The sequence below is a fragment of the Drosophila serrata genome, unplaced genomic scaffold (assembly GCF_035046125.1).
Source record: "Drosophila serrata isolate PLE 108 unplaced genomic scaffold, ASM3504612v1 contig_276, whole genome shotgun sequence".
NCBI classification, from domain to species: Eukaryota; Metazoa; Arthropoda; class Insecta; order Diptera; family Drosophilidae; genus Drosophila; species Drosophila serrata.
This window is the reverse complement of record NW_028257174.1, coordinates 79,047-100,250: the sequence shown is the minus strand read 5'-3', so window position 1 is coordinate 100,250 and position 21,204 is coordinate 79,047. Positions and strand designations below refer to the sequence as shown.

The 21,204-nt window shown below is 43.7% G+C and overlaps 6 protein-coding genes across 7 annotated transcripts; 4 read left to right on the top strand and 2 right to left on the bottom strand.

The window, feature by feature from the left end:
- Window positions 1–551: 551 nt before the first annotated feature.
- LOC110179706 (uncharacterized) lies at window positions 552–5,861 on the top strand. The gene is made up of 3 exons (XM_020947316.2): window positions 552–1,008; window positions 1,069–1,523; window positions 1,580–5,861. Exons 1-3 carry the CDS (start codon window positions 575–577, stop codon window positions 2,566–2,568), a joined length of 1,878 nt encoding a protein of 625 aa, XP_020802975.2. The 5' UTR covers window positions 552–574; the 3' UTR covers window positions 2,569–5,861.
- Or7a (Odorant receptor 7a) lies at window positions 4,930–8,627 on the top strand. The gene is made up of 2 exons (XM_086835253.1): window positions 4,930–7,123; window positions 8,240–8,627. Exons 1-2 carry the CDS (start codon window positions 5,939–5,941, stop codon window positions 8,315–8,317), a joined length of 1,263 nt encoding a protein of 420 aa, XP_086691379.1. The 5' UTR covers window positions 4,930–5,938; the 3' UTR covers window positions 8,318–8,627.
- Window positions 8,628–11,638: 3,011 nt separating this feature from the next.
- Window positions 11,639–12,852, top strand: LOC110179724 (E3 ubiquitin-protein ligase MARCHF5). Its single transcript, XM_020947343.2, has one exon. It carries the CDS (start codon window positions 11,788–11,790, stop codon window positions 12,754–12,756), a length of 969 nt encoding a protein of 322 aa, XP_020803002.2. The 5' UTR covers window positions 11,639–11,787; the 3' UTR covers window positions 12,757–12,852.
- Window positions 12,853–14,815: 1,963 nt separating this feature from the next.
- GIIIspla2 (Phospholipase A2 group III) lies at window positions 14,816–16,688 on the bottom strand. 2 transcript variants are annotated; one of them, XM_020947329.2, is made up of 2 exons: window positions 15,682–16,688; window positions 14,816–15,322 (listed from the first exon to the last, which is right to left on the bottom strand). In XM_020947329.2, exon 1 carries the CDS (start codon window positions 16,335–16,337, stop codon window positions 15,696–15,698), a length of 642 nt encoding a protein of 213 aa, XP_020802988.2. In that variant the 5' UTR covers window positions 16,338–16,688; the 3' UTR covers window positions 14,816–15,322; window positions 15,682–15,695. The 2 variants fall into 2 exon arrangements, with proteins under 2 accessions (XP_020802988.2, XP_020802989.2); XM_020947330.2 differs by having other exon boundaries at window positions 14,816–15,319; window positions 15,682–16,668.
- A 106-nt stretch (window positions 16,689–16,794) lies between these two features.
- Window positions 16,795–19,168, top strand: Traf6 (TNF-receptor-associated factor 6). The gene has a single exon (XM_020947317.2). It carries the CDS (start codon window positions 16,930–16,932, stop codon window positions 18,394–18,396), a length of 1,467 nt encoding a protein of 488 aa, XP_020802976.2. The 5' UTR covers window positions 16,795–16,929; the 3' UTR covers window positions 18,397–19,168.
- A 164-nt stretch (window positions 19,169–19,332) lies between these two features.
- Window positions 19,333–21,190, bottom strand: LOC110179714 (uncharacterized). The gene has a single exon (XM_020947328.2). It carries the CDS (start codon window positions 20,857–20,859, stop codon window positions 19,465–19,467), a length of 1,395 nt encoding a protein of 464 aa, XP_020802987.2. The 5' UTR covers window positions 20,860–21,190; the 3' UTR covers window positions 19,333–19,464.
- Between the last annotated feature and the right edge of the window lie 14 nt (window positions 21,191–21,204).

The following is a 21,204-nucleotide window of genomic DNA, read 5'->3' as shown; positions in this document are numbered from 1 at the left end:
TACTAGTGCTCAAAGTTAGTAACTGATTATACATAGATACTTACTGGTCATCGATACTTACTGCTCAGAGTTTCTTACTAATCATAGTTAATTACTGAGCATAGTTAATAGGTGATTATATTTCTCGATTGATCAAAAATATATATGAATTGTAGGGTCGGAAATGACTAAAATTATAAGACTGCAAGTGTATACAAAAATGATTTTAAGACAGGTATGACATGATTTTGCTCCTTTTTCTTTGGGTACATAAAATTCTTCTCTGTGCTTCTTAAGTTAATTCCCCCCTTCAGACAGACAGAAAGACTTACTCACGGATCTTGTCTCCTGGTCTTGGTATGCGGTGGCTAAACCTGGTATTGCCTGCGGTTACTACTCCACAAACCACCCGACAATGCTCCCAAATGAGCAACCCACTCGAACCACCCAATCCTTCCACCCAGATCCCGGCTGTTTCAGCCAGAGTTTTAGCTATTCTCGCAACTCAATCTCGTGTCTCGTGTCCGCCCTACGGAATGCTGCCGACATATATGTAAATGCATATATATCAGGATCAGGAGGAAGCAACAGCAAGATGGATGACTGGCGCCCGGGGGCCACCAACATGCCGATTATGTCGCCGTCACCGTACCTCCTCAGCCGCTTCACCAGCAATGTGCCGCTGCCGACCCTGTATGCGGGCGATGCGGCCCGTAAGCCGAAGCTCTCGGTGATCGAGCTACTCCTGTACAACATGGCCTCTCTGCTGGCGGGCGTGGCTGCTGGCTATGATGTCCGGATGTCGAATGTATCGCCCGTGCATCCCACTCTGCTCAGCGAGGTGCCCGCTCTGAAGGCGGCTCCCAAGGCAGCTGCGATAGCGGCAGCAGCAGGAGACTCACTGGAAACCGAGGAGGAGCCGAAGCACAGGTTGCAGGAGCAGGCCTTGGAACTGCTGGAGGTGGATGCACAATTACAGCAGCAGGAGAACAGGGAGAGCACGCCGCGAAAGCTGGCCGGCCAGGCGAGGTGAGAGAACTTTTGCAGATTTATAGAAATTACGATTAATTTCCCCTTTAATTTCCTCAGATTTGGTGGCATTGAGGCAGCGGTGGTAAGTAAGTCGCAGCCCACATCCCTGGCCCGCCGCATCGGTGGGAGTCAGCCATACTACACGCCCGTGCAGCGGACGCCGCAGCATCAGATGCACCAACAGCAGCAGGAGAAGCAGCTTCAGCTGCAGCTCCAGCACACACAGCTTCAGCAGCAACCGCCCCAATCTGCCCTGGTGGAGGCCACCGGACTGGGGGGCATTTATGCCAGCACCCAGCCACCGACACCATCGCCACGTCGCAAACTGAGCAATAGCAATAACTTTGGTAGTGTCAACGCCAATGCCAATAATCCACCCCAGCAGGATGTCTTTGAGGAGTTTCGCGTGGGCGGTGGCATTGGTCCGCCGCCTCTGTACGCGCCAGCGGATTACCTAAGAAACGGGCCGAGTTACTCGAACGATGGTGGTAACTACAGGAATGGATACTTTGGTGAGTCCCTACTTAATCCTTACCAATCAAACCATACATTACATGCCGTCTTGCAGGCTCCAACTACTTCCCCTACCGGCCGGAGCTGAACTACAGCTACGAGCGTGACTGCAAGTCGTATCCGGATTACTCCTACGACTATAACCATCGGCTGCCGGACTATTATGACTATCAGTACGAGGCGCCAGTGGTGCCTGTGCCCGTGCCCGTGCCTGTTACCTTGCCTGCGCCACCTTCCACCTGCCCCGGTAGTCTGCCCGTTCAAGCCCAGACCCGGACACCGCCGCCACGCGTCCCTCAAATGGGTGTGAGTGCTGCCGGGCATCGACGCACACCCTCGACTGTGTCCAACAATTCGAATGTGCTGCTGGAGCACGAGGAGCTGCTCTGCTATGATTACAACAACCTCAACCTGAATGCGGACTACGAGAGGGAGCGGGAACAGGTGGCAATGCCCACGAAACAGGAACTGTATGCAGGCTCGCCCAAGCTGCTGAACCGATTGATTCACAGCCCCCTGCCGATGACCAAGAGCAAGTATGCCACGGCGGCGGTTACGAGGCCAGCTAGTCTGCCCTTCGAACAGCATGCCTTGCAACTGGGCGGCGGCGGCTACCAGCAACAGCAGCAGCCGGTGGCTGGCTCTATGGTTTCCTCATTGCCACCGCCACTCGCTGTCACCACGGGCAGCGGTTGCCAGTCCAAGCTGCGCAGCTCCCTTAAGAAGTACAATGGAGCTGGGAATGGCTCCACCTCGTCGCAGCAGGGCACACCCACCAATCCCACGCCACCGGACTCGCTGACCAGCGATGACAGCTCCTATTTGAGTGCCAAAGAGGGTTCCATTGGTTCCCAGCACAGTCGAGTGCGTTTCAGTCCGGAGGCCTATCTGGATGCCAATCCGCTGCCGTGCCTGGGTCGCCGGATGACGGCGCCGGCCATGCAATTACCTCAACAGCATCAGCAGCAACAGCAACAGCAGCAACGACGGCAGCGACAGGCCTCCAGCGGCAGCACACCATCACCATCGGCTTCCTCCTCCTAGCAGGCGCGTCTGGCGCTAACCCTTCAGTTGGCGCGCAGTCCGGGAGCGGACATTGGAAGCGGTGGTCAGCTGGGCGCAGCTGTGGGCCTAACGTTGCATCAGCAGCGCGTACCCTACCGCTGGTACTCGGGAGCACGTCGATCCCGCTCGGCCCACTACGAGTACCGATTGTGAGGAAGCAGCAGCGGAGAGAGAGAAGGCGAAAGTGAAAGCAAGCGAGATGGCAATGGTGATCGGGCCATAGGAGGATCTGTGGAGTGGCTTCGGAGGATCCCATGAAGCAATAAAGGTAATTGTGCTCAGTTCTGAGCTTTATCCTCTAAATCTACAAGGCTTAAGCTCTTCCCGAAGAGAATTCAAACCAAAAGCAGCAAGAACCGAAACATAAAGCTGGGAAATTGAGAAATCGATGAGCAGTGGAAATCAATATTGAGCGCAGGATCAACAAGGAGCACGCGTTTTACCTCAACAAATCGAGCAAATGGAATTCCAGTTATTATATACATGCATATATATACATATATATATATATTGGGTATATATTGGATATATATATTGGATCTTGTAGGATATAAAGCAAAATCAAAGCGAGCATGACGCCTGTACATAAGAGAGTAGTCAAGAAATATCTATATATATATATATACTTATATATATATATATATTTATAAATTCAATGTTAATATTAGCTTATATATGTATAAAGGTTAGACGATAGACATGAAAACCTATAGCGCGGGGATTGAATGTTTTGAAAATCATCTAGATCTTGAGCTGGCAATTTATTTCATATAAATTTCATAAAATTCTTATAAATTTGTGCAATAAATTGATGCTCTATTGGACCAATATAATCGAAAATAACGATATTCTTGGTTAATACCAATATTCAAACGTTAAATAAGATCATTTTCTAAATTAAAAAAAAACTATATTCGATTTACTTTATAATATCTACATTTCAATATATCATAGTTTACTATATGGTCTGCATGATTTTAAGCGCGATATTTGTTTGTCGATATATTATAAAAGACTTTTTCGTGTTCATATACATCTTATTACGAGATGTTATATCCATTATCTTGAGTGCCACGATTTAAAATCTAGAAAATTTCCAAAACAATGCCCCGCGTTAAGCCGCACACGAAACATAAACCTATTTATGTATAACCCTATATAATGCCACACCAACGCCCCCGACTTGTGCGATTTGCCTTAACCGTAGATTGAAGACTTCACTAGTTTTGCCTAATGCCGGATTCCAGATTCCAAAAAATCACGCGTCACTCATTAAACTTATAGCTAATATACATACATGCATGTATATTCCCACATTATCCCATTCCGATTCAGATTCAGATTAAGTACAGCCAGCTAGCAAAGCCATTCAGCAAACAACAACAATAATAATAATAATAGCAATAAGTAATCATAATTATAAATAATAATACTTAGTAATTCCGAGGACACCACATCCCAGATCAAGACACACGCCAGCTCCACGAAAGCTCCATTTTTAAGTCTGACAAAATGTTTATATATACTTACATATACTATATATTTATAGACACCTAGCATACACACATCTATACAGATATAGATCGGTATATATCTAGAGATATAGAAGCGTTAACCCAACCACTAGCTCTGAATTGAATAACAGCATATAACTCGATCGATTTACAACTACTTATAATGGATATATACATCATATATAACGAGAAGAAACTCTCTCCCCTCTCTCTATTATATATACATATATATATATGAAAAAATACATATAAAGAAGCATATTGCTGCTGTTTTTTTTATCCACAAAAATAATGAATGAATATAGCTATGGATAATGATATAATGGCGATGAAATTGATACCTTTACATATACATACATACATATATACTGCTATTTGAATGCTTATTATGTAACCTGCAAATATATAAACATTGTAAACCTGCAGGGAAGCCGAAGAAATCGTTATAAAAATTGAAATCAGCTCAAAATGCAGCCCAAAAACTTGCCAGAAATCGTTATTCCTTGAAAAACCATACCAAATTGCACTAAGAATGACAGAAATGATTGATTTATCGAAACTGTTTCGATATCTGCCGCAAGATTTGATATATAAATCGATCACTTTGCTATATGCATGTGTGGGATAAATCAATAATCTGTTTAATGTATCGGACCACTCTATAATCGGATGAAAATAACAACAAAATTAAACACATTTTATATTTTTTTGTTATAGTTTTGTTTACTTAAAAATTATGTATATTTTTATTCATTATTTCTATACATCATATCGTAATTTTTCTCTTTATATTCATATATATATATCTCGTTTTTCCTGAACTTTTTAAGATTTCATATCGAATTTTGTCTATTTATATATGTACATTCTTTAATTTTACTGAATTTGAATTCGATTTAAGTTTATAGCGATTTCCTTGGCAGCTCTGATATGCATACATGTATATATCCGGGGTGTTCTGCAAATCCTTAGAGATTGTAAGGTGTTTCCACAAACGAATCAAAGAATAGGAATGATTTCTCATGTTATAATTTGATTTAAAAGTAATGAAGATTTGATGAAATATTTTAGTAGCCTTGGGAACACCTTGATGCTCCTCTAGGGACTTGGGGGAACAGGCAGATCCGGATAATCTGTGTGTAATCTGATCCCAATCACAGCAAGCACAAAAGGCTTCCATCGGACACTGGCGAAACATGAAATATGTATGAATGAATGATTATATAAATTATTTTATAGCTGCCCTCATGCATATATTTATCAATTAATAACTATAATTTAGACAAATTGTTGTTTATGCTCAACAGAAATGGAAATAGAAAAAAACGAAGGGCAATCCAGAAGCGAAGCAATACGCCCTCAAAGTTTACCTTCACCTACACCATTTACCTTTACCTTTGCCCTTAAATTAAACTTTAGCTTAATTGCCTGCATTTGCCTGCATTAATTATTAATTAATTAGGAACCTGGTGGTCGCCCAAAGCTCTCAACTTTCAGATTGAGTTTGTGTTTATTTTGTATTCGCTGCCTAATTGCCATGGGTTAAGTAGGGTCTTATGGGGTTAACGGAGGAGGGACAGGCGGGACAGGGATTGCAGGCAGGCAGGACACACAGACAGAACACACAAATATGCAATAACAAATGCTGCTTGTGACTTATGTTATGTACAAATTAGCAATTAACAATTAACAACAATTGACGATTCATTTAATCATTCAGAGACCAAAATGCGAAAATAAAAACTATTTTTTATAGAACAACTGTTGTTTTACCATTAAACGTATCTATAAAAGGACCCTTTGGTTCATTTGGAGTCGTCAATAGTGATTCAGCCATGACGGGAACCGGTCGCAAGTCCAAACTGAAGCCGGAACCGGAAACGGAAGAGCTACCCGAATCCCGTCGTGCCTTTCGGAACCTCTTCAATTGCTTCTATGCCTTGGGGATGCAGGCACCGGATGGCAGTCTGCCCACCAGGAGCATCACCTGGCGACGCATCTATTTCTGCTTCTCTGCCTTGATGTACCTCTGGCAGCTGCTCCTGGTGCCCACCTGCTTTGTGATCAGCTACCGGTATATGGGCGGCATGGAGATCACCCAGGTGTTGACCTCCCTCCAGGTGGCCATCGATGCGGTCATCCTGCCGGCCAAGATTGTGGCCTTGGCCTGGAATCTTCATCTGCTGCGACGGGCGGAGCATTATCTGGCTGAGCTGGATGGACGCTGCAAGAGGCCCGAGGAGTTCCAAGTGATCCTGGATGGGGTGCGATTCTGCAATAGGCTCGTGTGGTTCTACCAGCTAAGCTATGGGTTCTACTCCTTCTCGACCTTCGTGTGCGCCTTCCTCCTCCACCAGCCGCCGTATGCCTTGTATCTGCCTGGCCTGGATTGGCAGCGCTCCCAGATGCAGTTCTGCGTCCAGGCCTGGATCGAGTTCTTCATCATGAACTGGACGTGTCTGCATCAGGCCAGCGATGATGTCTATGCCGTGATCTATCTGTATGTGGTACGTCTCCATGTCCGGCTGCTGGCCATGCGAGTGCGACGATTGGGAGAGAATGCCAATGGTGATGATCCGGATGGCTATCCCGATGAGCGGCGGCAGGAGGAGCACTGCCAGGAGCTGCAGCGCTGCATCGTGGACCATCAGACGCTGCTGAAGCTGTTGGACTGTATTGGGCCAGTGATATCGCGCACCATCTTCGTCCAGTTCCTCATCACGGCCGCCATCATGGGCACCACCATGATAAATATCTTCATTTTTGCCAATACCAACACCAAGATCGCCTCGATCATCTATCTGTCTGCGGTGACGCTTCAGACGGCGCCATGCTGCTACCAGGCCACCTCCCTCAAGCTGGACAACGAGGAGCTGGCCCTGGCCATCTTCCAGTGCCGCTGGCTGGGCCAGAGCGCCCGCTTCCGGAAGATGCTCCTCTACTATCTGCATCGAGCCCAGCAGCCCATTGCACTGACGGCCATGAAGCTGTTCCCGATCAACCTGGCCACCTACTTCAGTGTGAGTTGAATTTATATACAAGATATAATAATGGATTACTATATGTTAATTTTTTGCTTAAATCATAGTTTTTAAAATATCATAACTAAGTCAAAAATGCATTAATTTTAATTCGGATAACTTTTCTGTGCTTGTGCTTAGAGGGTTAACAAATCTGCGTATTTAGTTTAATACTTTTTAAAACTAAAACTTTTTGTCAAATTTTGACAATTTTAACGATGTAACCCCTTATAAAATTTTAAAATTTTGAAAAAATTTAATTTTTCTCAGACATATCTAGATCGACTCGGCTTCTGATGCTGATCAAGAATATATATGATTTATAGGGTCGGAAATGATTCCTTCCCTTAGTTTTAAGCTTCTGAATGGAATTATAATACCATTTTTTGAGTCGATATTTACCTATATTTTTATATGACAATTTTATCGAAAGATCAAAGTTTAAAAATCTCATAACTCAGCCAAAAAAGCATTAATTTTAATTCGGAAAGCAGTCCTATGTAAGTTTTTAGTAGGATAATAAATCTGCATACTCAATTTAAAATTTAACAAAATTACAATTTTTATCAATTTTTGAAAATTTTAATTAGGTAATTTTAACGATAAAATTATGACAAAAATTTGAAAAATTTATTTTGTTTTCAAACATGGCTAAATCGACTCGGCTCTTTGTACTGATCAAGAATATATATGATTTATAGGGTCGGAAATGATTCCTTCACTTAGTTTCAAGCTTTTAACTGACATTAGAATACCATGAAAAGGTATAAATATCATAAACTTTGGTATAAATAAAATTTAAAAACTAAAAAAATACTTATCATATTAAAAATAAAGTAAGCTCGTAAAGATTTCTAAATAATAAAAAATATCGTTAAATTTTATTATGAATTTTTAAATATAAAAATTATCTCATTTGAGGCAAAAAAAAAAATTATAATATTGATAAATATTTAAAACATCATACTGAAATTTAGTAATCTCTTACATATCATTAATTAGTTGCCTTTGATAAACTTCACCATTTGTTGCCAATTTTTGCATAATTTATTATTATCAACGATTGTTTTTTTAATGTTTTTTAATTTATTAACGACTTTAATTTTATATTTCCAGATAGCCAAGTTCTCATTTTCGCTCTACACTCTCATCAAGGGTATGAATCTTGGCGAGCGTTTTACCAGGACGAATTAAAGAAACCGTTCGTTCATTCAGTTATCAGCTTTAAAAGATAATGGGAGTAGCACTGGAAAAATACTTATAGAGTATACTAAATTCAAAGAATATAGCTTTCGTAGACTTTTTTTACACCTAAATTAAATGATTTGGTTAAAGACTTTTTAGACAAAATCTTGGGACTCACAAGTCAGGGCTTTAAGCACCACTGCTTTAGATTAACTTAGATCCCTATATATTTTTCCAGCTTGATATATATATATTTTTTTAGAACAGAGTGCCAATAAAGTAAATTAAAAAAAAACTAGATTGATTGTTGGCTGAGTGTAACCTTTGCTGGACATTAACCGAATCTGAATTACAAGTAAAATCGATAATGATCGGCTAATCGGCCAGAACAGAAGCTTTCCGTTGCTGCAGCTGCTGCAGCTCCCCATGGCCATTATCCATTAGCATTTAACCATTCCCATCCCCAGGCGAGGCACCTGCCAGGAGAGGCGACGAGACGAGATCCCCGCCAGACCCCAAGTGCTGCCCCAATTCAAAGTGGTACGTACACAAGTTGCCAAAGTGGAAAAGTGGAATGGAAAGCCTAACCTGGCGTATTCTGGCCAGCCAGTTCCCAGTCCCCAGTCTCAGTCCCAGTCCCAGATGCTGGCCAAATGTTCTTCTGCTCTCGAGCCGACAGGTTCTGCAAATTTTCGGTTCGGTTCGGTTCGGTCCCGCGTTGAGTTTTCTCGGGACTTGGCATCTCTCAACTTGAGACCACAAAAGTGTGTGTTTATTTATTTTTATGTGTGATTTTGTTGTGTGAATCCTTAGACAAGTGAATCCCTTATCAAGGAGCAGGAGCAAGGAGTGGGACCTTCAAACGGGAGGAAAGTGCCAGGTGAGTGTTATTACCCTGTCGCCTTGCCACACATTTGCATCCAGCAGATCCAGTTTGGATCTTGGACTTGGCCTTCGCCTATTTTCACTCGGTCAGCCAACAGGTTTTCCTTGTGGCATGTGCCACATTCGCCGAATGTAAACCACATAAAAAAAGATAGTAAAAAAAATAATGAGAACGGCAAGGAGTCAAGATTCGAGAATGCATTTCTTTTTAGGAAGTTTAATTATTTATTTATTTATTTTTTTTCATTAATGGAAACTATATTGATTATGGCTATTTTAAGAAATTTAAACAAACCTATATGATATAGTAGTCCGATTTTCATAAAATTTTACACAAAATTCTAGATTAATATATAATGGATATATATCAAATTTGATGAAAATCTGTTGAAAACTGGAAAAGTTATAATGTTGTTTTTTTTTTTTTTAATTTTTCCGATCGGTCCAATGGCAGTTATATATATGTATACATATGCATACATATATAGTCCACCGATTCGCCACGCTCCGATTTATATACTAGTAAAATTATATAGAATAATAACTTCATAGTTTCATTGATATAGCTTGCTCATTGTTCCAAAACAAATCTCACACGTCTGAGCATATGATTCCCAACTGGTTCTAACCTCCCCGGAACGAAGTGACTGCTACCGGCCACGTCTCAGATATGTGTTGTGTTTCAAAAGTTGCAAGTCATTGTTTACTAGTGCTCAAAGTTAGTAACTGATCATACATAATTACTGGTCATAGATACTCACTGCTGAGAGTTACTTAACGTCATTGATACCTACTGATTATAGTTAATTGCTGATCATAGTTACCTCCTGGTCATAGATACTTACTATTCTGAGTTAATTACTGATCATATTTACTTAATGTTCAGAGTTAATTAGTGGCAATTCTTCTAGAAATCGTCCGATTGTTCCTATTGCAGCTATATATATGTATATATACAGTCCACCGATTCGCCATGCTCCGAGTTATATACTAGTAAAATTATATAGAATAATAACTTCATAGTTTCATTGATATAGCTTGCTCATTGTTCCAAAACAAATCTCACACGTCTGAGCATATGATTCCCAACTGGTTCTAACCTCCCCGGAACGAAGTGACTGCTACCGGCCACGTCTCAGATATGTGTTGTGTTTCAAAAGTTGCAAGTCATTGTTTACAAGTGTTCAAAGTTAGTAACTGATCATACATAATTACTGGTCATAGATACTTACTGCTGAGAGTTACTTAATGTTCATTGATACTTACTGATCAGAGTTACTTACTGGTCAAAGTTACTTTATGTTCAGAGTTAATTACTGTTCAGAGTTACTTACTTATAATTATAATTATAATATTTAATTGCCAGTGAATAGTTTTTTGTCCCTCGCCCCTTTTTGCGTCTCTATATATCTCTATCTCTACAGTTTTCTCTGGAGACATCTCTTTCTCTCTATCTCTCATTTACTCTGTTCTCTTTACTGGGAGACTATAAATACAGACACTGCTATCGCTCTGAGCTTAGTCTGTCCGCGGCCTCCCTACAGTTAACATCTATAGTGAAAGTGAAAGTGATAGTGCTACGATCCAAAAAATACCTCCCGGTCAGGAAGGAGCTCATATAGATGATACCACGAAAAGCCTAATTGAAGTCACCAGGAATATGGACTGGAAGGTGTCTCCACTACTGCGGTAAGTCTTAACCATGACAATTATATCGTGTTTATAGTTGCTTTTGGAGGGATCAGGCCTAAGTCTTGAATCAGCTGTGCTAGCTATGGATTTATATTCCAATTAATTTCCCTATTGCCAGGGACCCCATTACTTTATTTTAATTTAAAGTGATACAACAATTTGAATTTAGGATATCGAAAAACGTATACTAAAAGTAAACAAACTTGACCTCAATTATAAATTATTCGTATACCAACAAGAAAACCAGTATTCTAGGTATATTAAATCGATCATTTTTTATGCTAAGTATATGGTTAAATCAAGGTTTTATAAATGTCATAACTAAGCCAAAAATTCATTAATTTTAATTCGGATACTTTTATTGTGCTAGTTTTTTAAGGGTTAACAAATCTGCGTATTTAATTTAAAATTTAAACAATTTTATTTTTTTTTGTCTAGTTTTCACAATTTTGACGATGTAACCCCTTATAAAATTTTCAAAATTTAAAAAAAATTAAATTTCTATCAGACATAGCTAGATCGACTCGTCTGTTGATGCTGATCAAGAATATATATGCTTTATAGGGTCGGAAATGATTCCTTTACTTGGTTTTAAGCTTCGGAATGGTATTATAATACCTAGGAAAGGTATAAAAACTCAGAGAAATTCAAGTGTCTGCCTATTAATTAATTTATTAATTAGTTTGGATAATGATAAGTATGCTCCTGAATCTGAATAGTTTAGAATCAAGTTGGAAACACAAAACTTGTGATTGAAGTAGGCCTAGGGCAGTGACAATGGCAGATTCTTTTTCCCATCGTCACACCGACAAAATTCAAGGGCTACTCGTCCACGAGGTAGGTTTTTGAGGAACTCGGTCCAAAGTTTAGGTTGCAGAATCTTTATTGACTGGGGAGATCACATGATGATCATCCGCCGGAGACATGCTCGAACCCATTCGATGGCTAGGCGGCGCAAGCGACTCTTCGGCGGCGTGGAACCGACCGGCGTGGAGGAGGATCGAATGTGCTGGATCTGCCTGATGGGCGACGAGGAGCAGCCGCGTCGCGACTGGGTGCATCCGTGCCGCTGCCGGGGCAGCAATAAGTGGGTGCACGAGGCCTGCCTTAGCCGGTGGATCAACGAGAAGGAGATACTGGCACCGGATGTGCCCGTGACATGCACCCAGTGCCGCACCGAGTACATTGTCGTGATGCCACCGCTGTGCCGCTTCGATGCGTTCCTAAATCGCCTGGACAAGGAATACCAGCGCATGTGTCCCAGTGTACTCATGGGCATCGTGTCGGGCACCGTTTACTTCTCGGGCATGTCTTACGGAGCTCTCACTCTGCTCGAGCTCTCCGGCAACGAGATTGTCCTGCAGCTGCTGCAGCAAGATCCCATCTTGATGATGATCCTGCTGCCATCGGTGCCGATGATGTTGCTCATGAGCCGCCGGATACACTGGGATGATGTCCTGGTGCGCTGGCTACGACGTCGCCAGCGGAGTAGAGTGCCACCGGAGCAGATGAACGCGTTGGGAGAGCCGCTGCCGGGCGCCCCTCTGGACGATGATTATTTTGAGGAGCTAGAGCGGCATCGGGGTGAAGTTGAGGCCGCGGAGCACTTGGGTGGCGTCACGCCTGGATTCTGTGCGGCCCTCAGCCTGCCCAGCATTGCCGGCCTCCTCGGTCAGACACTTTTCAGCGGCATCTACGAGACCAACAAGCTCCTGGCTATTGGGCTGGGCGGTCTGACCTTCGTGGTCGTCAAGGGCGTGGCCAGTATTTATTTGCGCCAGGCCCAGTACCAGCATAGGCGCCAGCGAAGTGTCCTTAACTATAACCATTCCCAGTCGCAAACAGTTCTAGCTGCGTCCCTGAGGTTTTAGATTCTCTCTTAGTCTGGGATAGCAATCCAAAATTGAATGTGTGTGGAGAAAGCCCACAGAACCGTAAATCTATATAATAAATTGTTTATTCATGCTGAATATGCCAGCAACATCCTAGGGGTATTTTTGCTATAGCAAATTTTGTTAAATTCAAATGAAAATCACTGTTTATTCAATTTTCCAAAGAAAAATGTAGTTTATTAAGTTTTTTCGTTAAGAAAACAAATCTTCAAAGTTTATTTACACTTCCAGTTTACAATTGAATTGTAGGATCGATTTGAAAATTGATCATACTTAGCTTAAAATATTCGCATTCTTTGAATCGATATTTACCTATATATTTTATATGCCAATTTTTTCAACAATTCAAAATTTAAAAAATTCATAACTGAGCCAAAAAAAGATTAATTTTAATTCGGAAAGCGCTCCTATGTTAGTTTTTAGTAGAATAACAAATCTGCACACTCAATTTAAAATTTAAAAAAATTACATTTTTTATCAATTTTTTAAAATTTTAACAATGTGAAAAATCGATGGAAAAAATTGAAATTTTTTGAAAAAAAAAAGTTTCATCCGGAGACACCCAGAAAGATTCGCCTTCTTATGCAGATCAAGAATATATATGGTTTATGGGGTTGGAAATGACTCCTTCCCTTAGTTTTAAGCTTCTGAATGAAATTATAATACCATTATTTGAATCGATATCTATCCATATTTTTATATGGCAATTTTATCGAAAAATCAAAATTAAAAAAACGCATAACTCAGCCAAAAAAGGATTAATTTCAATTCGGAAAGCGGTCCTATGTTAGTTTTTAGTAGGATAATAAATCTGCATACTCAATTTACAATTTAAAAAAATTACATTTTTTATCAATTTTTGAAAATTGTAATGATGTTATTTTAACGATAAAATTTTATAAAAAAATTTAAAATTTTTATTTTCTTTCAAACATGGCTTAATCGACTCGGCTGTTCATGCTGATCAAGAATATATATGGTTTATGGGGTTGGAAATGACTCCTTCCCTTGGTTTTAAGCTTCTGAATGAAATTATAATACCCTACAAGGGTATACAAATCGCTTGTATATATCAGATTACAACGTAATGGCATAGCGCTTTCGGAGAATCCGTGATTACAAACTGCTGACATTGACGCCACATGGCAGGAGGAGGAAGTCCACTCGCATTTTACGCTGTACACAAGCCCCAGAACAGACAGGCCCCCCAAAACGTCAACGTGAAACTGAATAAACAATCAATAGCGAATAATAATAATAAATACTTGTATTTATTTATTAATACACTTGATTGCGTCAGCTTTCACCGATTCGGATTCCTGAACTAGACCTCCCAGAGAGCTTTATTTGCACAGCTCCCATGGGTACTTGAGTTACACTATCATAAGTTTTTAGTAGGAATTTCGTAGTTTTTACCTAACCTGGTTAAGGGGGCCATTACTTATGGCACCTACCTCAACGGAAAAAAATATATATTAAAACCATATAATCGATATAAACAGATAAACAGGTGTTTACTTTGATTTATTACTTATTTCCCAGTATTTTCGATTCTCCCAAAGCTCATTCAACAGAAAACATATATACATATATTTTCAACTATTTCTAAACAGAATCTTTGAATATTTAAATATTGACCTATTTACCTTGGCAAGTTTCGACAAGAATTCAATTTTTGGCACTTGATCAAGGTGAACTGCTTATTTATATGTATGCCTAAAAAGTAGTCGCTATCAGGGAAGTCTCGATCCTTCCGTGACGCATCTCAGGAGAAGAGGAGGAGGTGAGCCGCGCTGAGAGGCAGCTCAAAATCCAGGGGTCGCCTGGTCATCACCGGGGGCAACGGCTACGTCAATGCGACAACGACAACGATGATCACAGTCCCAGCTCCCAGACGACACACGTACAACGAGATCGAATCGAGCGGGGATTGGATGGAAGCTGTTGCTGATACGACGGATGCGGGGCAAAGTACGAAATTCCACGGCGAATCCGATTGTCGGATTATACGGGGAAAATAATCAGAAACTGCGTGGTGTTTATTTGATCTTTGGAAATTCCTTTTATTAATTACAACATTACTACGACTACGTTTACATACGTATTATACTGCTTACTAAGGAGTCTAAGGGGTCTACTACAGGCTATATATGTTCTATATACTACAGTTAATTTAAAAACTTTGTTTTCTGGCAGCCTATATAAGTATAATGTAAATGTATTCGAACCTTTTGGCCTAAACTAGAATTTGGTGACTGTAGCGACTACCACTACGCATTATAATAGCACTTGCAGGTGTATATAGTATGTATATAGCTTAATACATAGACAAATGTCTCGGACAGCTCCAGCTTTCACACCTTCTCCAGCTCCACTATCTCTCCCTCTTGCTCCAGTGAATGAAGTTTCGCAATGCCATGGCTTTCATTTAAGTTTCAAACTTAATTGCAGCATTGCGCAGCGATTTGTTGGTCGCTCCTTAATTGGGCAAGGTGACTCCTCCGGGGGATACTTCAGTTGTTGGGATTAACTTCTGCGGCACCTGCTACAAGAAACGAAAAAGAAGAAATTGATTTATATAAATTATAATTTAAACAAGGGAACATATTCCTTTTTTTCTGCCTTCCTTTATAATTTAAATTCTGCTTTAAAAATACCTTTAAATAATAGATAATATTTTCGTATTTATTCATTAAGCTGCTCATCATATTCATAAATATAAGGATATTATTTTTGAAAGGAAACATATCCTTACAATAATTTCTATCTAACGTTTTAAACTTATGGTTTACGAAAACCTTGTTAGTTTCACAAGTTTTTGTGTGTTTTCCCAATTAATTCCCATATTTTTAAAAGTAGTTTCTCATAAAGAAATCTTCCCCAGAAATAGTATGTAAAACCCACCTTAAATAGGACGCTTAGAACCGCTTGTTACTCCGAAGGTAGGCCTTGTGGCGCACCTCCTCGCGTTCACAGGGATCAGACTCCTTGCCGGTGCCGCCTCGCTTCACGCATACCGTCTCCGCCTTGAGGCTGAAGCAGTGCGTCTGCACGATATTGAAAAATAGCTTGCCAATAGCGTTCGCGTCCTCATCACCGGCCATCTTGAGGCAGGTGCGGAAGCGCAAATCGCAACTGCAGTGGGACAGCGTATACGGTCGATAGTTGAAGAGGTCATAGCGATTCGACATCCCATCGATCCACATCTTGCAGTGGTCGTGCTTCCGGCAACACTTGTCCGCCTTGGAAGCGCCACCCAGGTCGTTGTAGGTGCCATTGGCCAGGTTACCGCGTCCGCACCAGCGTGTATTTGGGGCTATTAGCCAGTCGGACAGATGCCGCTTCCGGCGTATACCGGGTGTAACGTCACTAGTGTGCCGGTGGACGTGCGTTTGGGTCTCCACAGCGCGGTCGTACGATCCGTGACGGTCGGCCAAGTGCTTGGCATCGGCGCCGGGACAGGCGCACAGCACCTGCCAGGCTGCCAAGAGCACGAGCGGCAGCAGCACCATCAGCTGCAGGTGGTGGATCGTGGGAAGATTGCTCTTGTTCGTCGTCATGTTATGTGTGATCTCTCTGTTCGCCTCACATTAAGTATTTCGATTTTACTGTTTCGCGTTTGGCGCTGATTGCCCTTTTATACGCTCAAAACTGCTGCGAAATTATCAGGCTGCAGGCGCCGCCGATACAGCCGGTGCTGTTGAAGTGTTCACACTGTCCGCTAGTGCTTGCATTTGTATCTCTAATTAAATAGATACCATTTGATCACAAAAGCGGTAGATATAGATGTAGATATATAGTTTTCTATGGCTTAATGCATAATTAGTACTAAATATTACTAAATAATTTTCTTATTGTCCTTGATTAAGCTTTGAAACCCCTATACTGCCTATCGATATTAGCCGTTGTGCAGTGTAAACACTTGTGTGTTGGGCAACACCCAGCCAGTGTTGCACAATTTCTATCCCAGCCCAGCTGACCGACAGAGGAGTAGAGAGACAGAGAGTTCGATATATAGCCAATGAGCAATAGCGAAACGAAAGCAAAAGCAAAAACAAAAGCAATGTTCCGTTGTAACTAGGAACTAGGATTATAAATATTAATAATATTAAACAAGCGAGACAGCCCGCGGCGGCAGCTTTAGTGGATACCATGCAGCGATCCCAGGCAGCGGACCAGAAGTCGGCCAGGCTGCATCAGCCGCACAACCATGCCCACAACCATCACATTCTCCACCAGCAGTCGGATCTGGGTGAGCATAATAGCAACGAAACAACGACTGGCGCTCGCGTAGCTTCCAGCAGCAGTGCCACGCCCCTGGCTGGTGCCAACTCTGGGCCCACGCCGCCCCGGAGTCTGGCCATCAACCAGAACCATCGCTACGCCGCATCGGATACGTCGGGGGACCAGGATCAGGATCACGATCACGACCAAGAACAGGATGAGGAGCTGCTGGATTCGCGCTACGAGTGTGCCATTTGCATTGACTGGCTAAACGAACCAGTGCTGACGTCGTGCGGCCACCGCTTTTGCCGCAGCTGCCTCACCGCCTGGCTGCAGAAGAACAACCAGTGCTGCCCGCTGGACAACAAGTGCCTGTCCGCCGAGCATGACATTTTTCCGGATAACTACACGCGCCGCGAGATCGAACAGCTGAAGCACAAGTGCCCCAATTCGCCGCTCGGCTGCTCCGTGGTGGCCTCGCCCATCGAGCTGCACCGTCACTTGCCCAGCTGTCCATACCGTCGGCAGCTGGCCCAGGATCCACCGGAGGAGAAGTGCCCCTTTGCCAAGATCAAGTGCGACTTTGTCGGGCGGCCCGAGACGAATCAGCTGGAGGAGCACCTAAAGGCGGACATGCCACATCACATGCAACTGATGCTGCAAGCCTTCCAGCAGACGGCCATTGCCACCTGGCAGCCCCACAAGCCCAGCACCAGTGGCGGTGGTGCTCTGGAGAACGGCCATGGGGGTCAGCTGCCGGCACCGCCGCAGCAATACGCCAACGGTGGCATGGGCGTTGACGAGCAGATTGTGCAGACCATGTACCAGCGCATCGTGGTGCTGGAACAGCGGACTCGCGAGCAGGAGACACGCTTGGAGAACTTGCAAAAGCAGTTGCGTCTGGCCCGCCAGTCGTCGTCGTCGTCGACCTCGGTGGATCCGCGCTACAGCAATGGCACCATTGTGTGGCGCATCGAGCAGCTGGGCGCCCTGGTGGCCCGCCTACGTGCCAATGCCAACAACCTGGAGTACTCGCGCGAGTGCTACACCTCGCCGCATGGCTACAAGTTCTGTGCGCGCCTCAACATCCAGCCGAGGAAGCCGCATGTGCTCAGCCTGCATGTGCATTTGATGCAGTCGGAAAATGACTACCATCTGGACTGGCCCTTCAAGGGGCGCATCAAGCTGTGCATGGTGCATCCGGTGGACGCGTCGCTGTCCCAGCACGACACCATTATGACCAAGCCAGAGATCCTGGCCTTCCATAAGCCGCGCGAGGCGATCAGCACGCGCGGCTTTGGCTTTCTGGAGTATGCCAACATATCGAACATCATCCAGCTGGGCTTCTGTGCCGACGATCGGCTGCTCATCAAGATCGAGATCAACATTGTCTGAAGCGGATATTAGGTTTGGAGCGGGGCGTAGGATCTTTCTGTAATGTGTAGCAAATTGAATTGTATAATATTTGTGCCAGTTGCGAGATCCTGTGACTCCAATCCACTCTGCTATGCCCTCCAGGGGCGTACATTATGCAATAACTACCCATAGCTGACATATACTATATATTTTATATAGAACTATATATGCTATCAATACTATACCTATATGTCTGCTCATAGTCATAGCCTCTCACTTGAAGCAATCTGGATGCCATCAACTATCCACTATAATCCCATACTAATCGATATTATCTGTGTAACTATCATAGAACTAGGCCTCTTCCTTATCCTGTATATTAGGTTTGTTAGTCTGTTAAGGTCTGGGGAATTTAGACCAAGCTATGGGCGAGATTCCCATATCAGTGTATTTAATCTTTAGTTAAGTTTTCAAAACATTCCTTCCATTTTGTCAATTGAATTGATTTTCCCCTTTAATTGTTAACCGAGTACGTCCATATTCTTCCCTAAGATCATCTCAGTTTGGTTGATTTTGGGGTCTAATCTAACCCTAAGCTGCTTTGAGGGTTTATCATCAGTCATAAGTCTTAAAAGAATCGGGGGAAGCCAACCCGTATCCCTTGTGGGGCTTTATGTATGTATGTATTATTTTAAACCCAAACCCCACACTTAATAGTAGAAAGTAGCTTTAAGAAGCGATAAGACAGCGATGAAAGCCCAGACTCCGCTTAGGAAACCCCCAAAATAAAGGACACTTTTGTACCATCAAATATCTAGAATTTGTAAGAATCCTAATCTGATTTAATTGTGGGGCAGCAACTGGTTGGGAGCTCCTGCCTGAGGATCTTTCTTTACTCACGGTGGCTTTAAAATGGAGCCAAAAGACCTAAAGTTAGGATATGCATAATTTAACATCGGAAAACTCAACGGATTGAATTCAACCAAAATGGTTTCTTTTATAGTCTTAATTAGGTTAATTAATTCTGTAGTTGTACTTGAAAACTAGACCCTTTATGGCCGCGAAGTGGTTCTTAACTAAATTAATCCTAAACAGAGCTCTTTTCTGTTACCCGGGTGCCAAAGGCCAGGATCCTCCTCCATCGCCGCCATTCGCAGCCAGGTGCTGCTGTTGCTCCTCCTCCACATTCAGATCAATGGCCATTGTGATGGTGGTGGTGGGCGCCGTCCGACCCTCGATAACCTCAATGGTGACCGACTGCGGCAGAGGCTTCACTGTTCCCTTCACCCTGCTCGGATCGTGGCTGCGCATGTGAGCATTGAGGCCGCCGGACTGGGCAAAGGTTTTGCCGCACAGCTTGCAGGCGTATTTGCGTTGCTCCGAGTGGAGCAGCTTGTGGACGCGCAGCGCCTTCTTACGCTGAAACGTGGAGCCGCAGACGTCACAGACGAAGGGTCGCAGACTCGTGTGCGAGACGGCATGGACGTTGAGGTCATGAAAGCTGTAGAAGGCCTTGCCACACACCTCACACTTGGCCGGCCGTTCGCCAGTGTGCCGGCGCATGTGGGCCGTGAGCACGCCCCGATCCCGGCAGGGTCGGCCACACACTTCGCAGATGCAGGGCATGCGGCCCGTATGGCAGATGCTGTGCGAGGATAGCTCCTTCTGCGTGTAGAAGGTCGCATCGCATTCGGGACATTTGTGTGGCTTGATGCCGCTGTGCCGTTGCCGGTGGCGCATCATGTTGCCCGACTGGGTGAAGGGCTTGCCGCAGATGTCGCAGAAAATGCCCGTGTGCTTCCATCGATGGCCGTGCAGGTCGCGCTCCGTGCGGAACGTCTGGTTGCACTCCTTCTCATGGCACTTGTAAACCTTGGCTGGACCTTTTCGTTTCTTGGCCTTGCGATCCGTGACTGCCTTCTCCTTGGCCGTTCCAACAACCGCATCGGTGTGCTTGAGTCGGCGATGGCTCTGCAGGCTGCGCTTGCTGTTGTAGGCTCGATCACATTGGTCGCACTGGAACAGCATGTCCTTGGTGTCGTCCACCTGGTCGGTCTGGCCGGACTCGTCATCATCGTCGTCGTTGTTATTATCATCCTCGTCTTCGTCGGGCTCCAGTTGATTACCCGTCCAGTCGAGGTTCATGTCCAATAGGTCCTCTTGCGTCTCCACCAGGGTGTTCTTCATGGCCGCTGCTCGCAGCTGCCGCGGCGTCTCCTCTTGCCCATCTTTTTCCTCCTGCTGCTTCGTCTCCTTCTTCGCCAGCTCCTTATTCTCCAGGGATTCGCTTTCCTCCTGTGCAATGGGGTCGCTCTCCGGCTCGCTCCGGCTAAGGTGTTCCGTCCGAAAGTGCTGCGGAAAGCTGTCCAACGCCAGGCGCTGGCCGCATAACGAACAACAGACTTCGTAGCTGGCCGGGCCGCTGTACAGGACCTCGCCGCATCTGAAGTTGTGGTAGCCACCGGTCGCATCCAGCGGCGGTGGCGGCTGCAGCCTGATCATTTCGCTTTGGTCACTGGGCAGGCGGATGGATCACTGGTTTCGGTCGTGTAGTGTTCTGGCCATTAGCGTTGTTTCATTCCAAAAAGGCAACCACCACAACACAAATCCGTCTTGAATCGAATCAAAACGAACACAAGACAGTGGCAGCTGCCAGGTGGTTTAGGGGTGTGTTTGACCCCCTCAATTAAGCAAATGCTGCTTAATTTAGCAAGTTCATCAAAGAACCTTCTATAATAATAATAATAGTAATAATTATTGTTATTGAAATTTCTGCGGGAATTGTCAAGACGCGCTTCTGAAACCAGCTGTTGGTTTAGTGTTGATTAACGACGGCATTATAAAGTT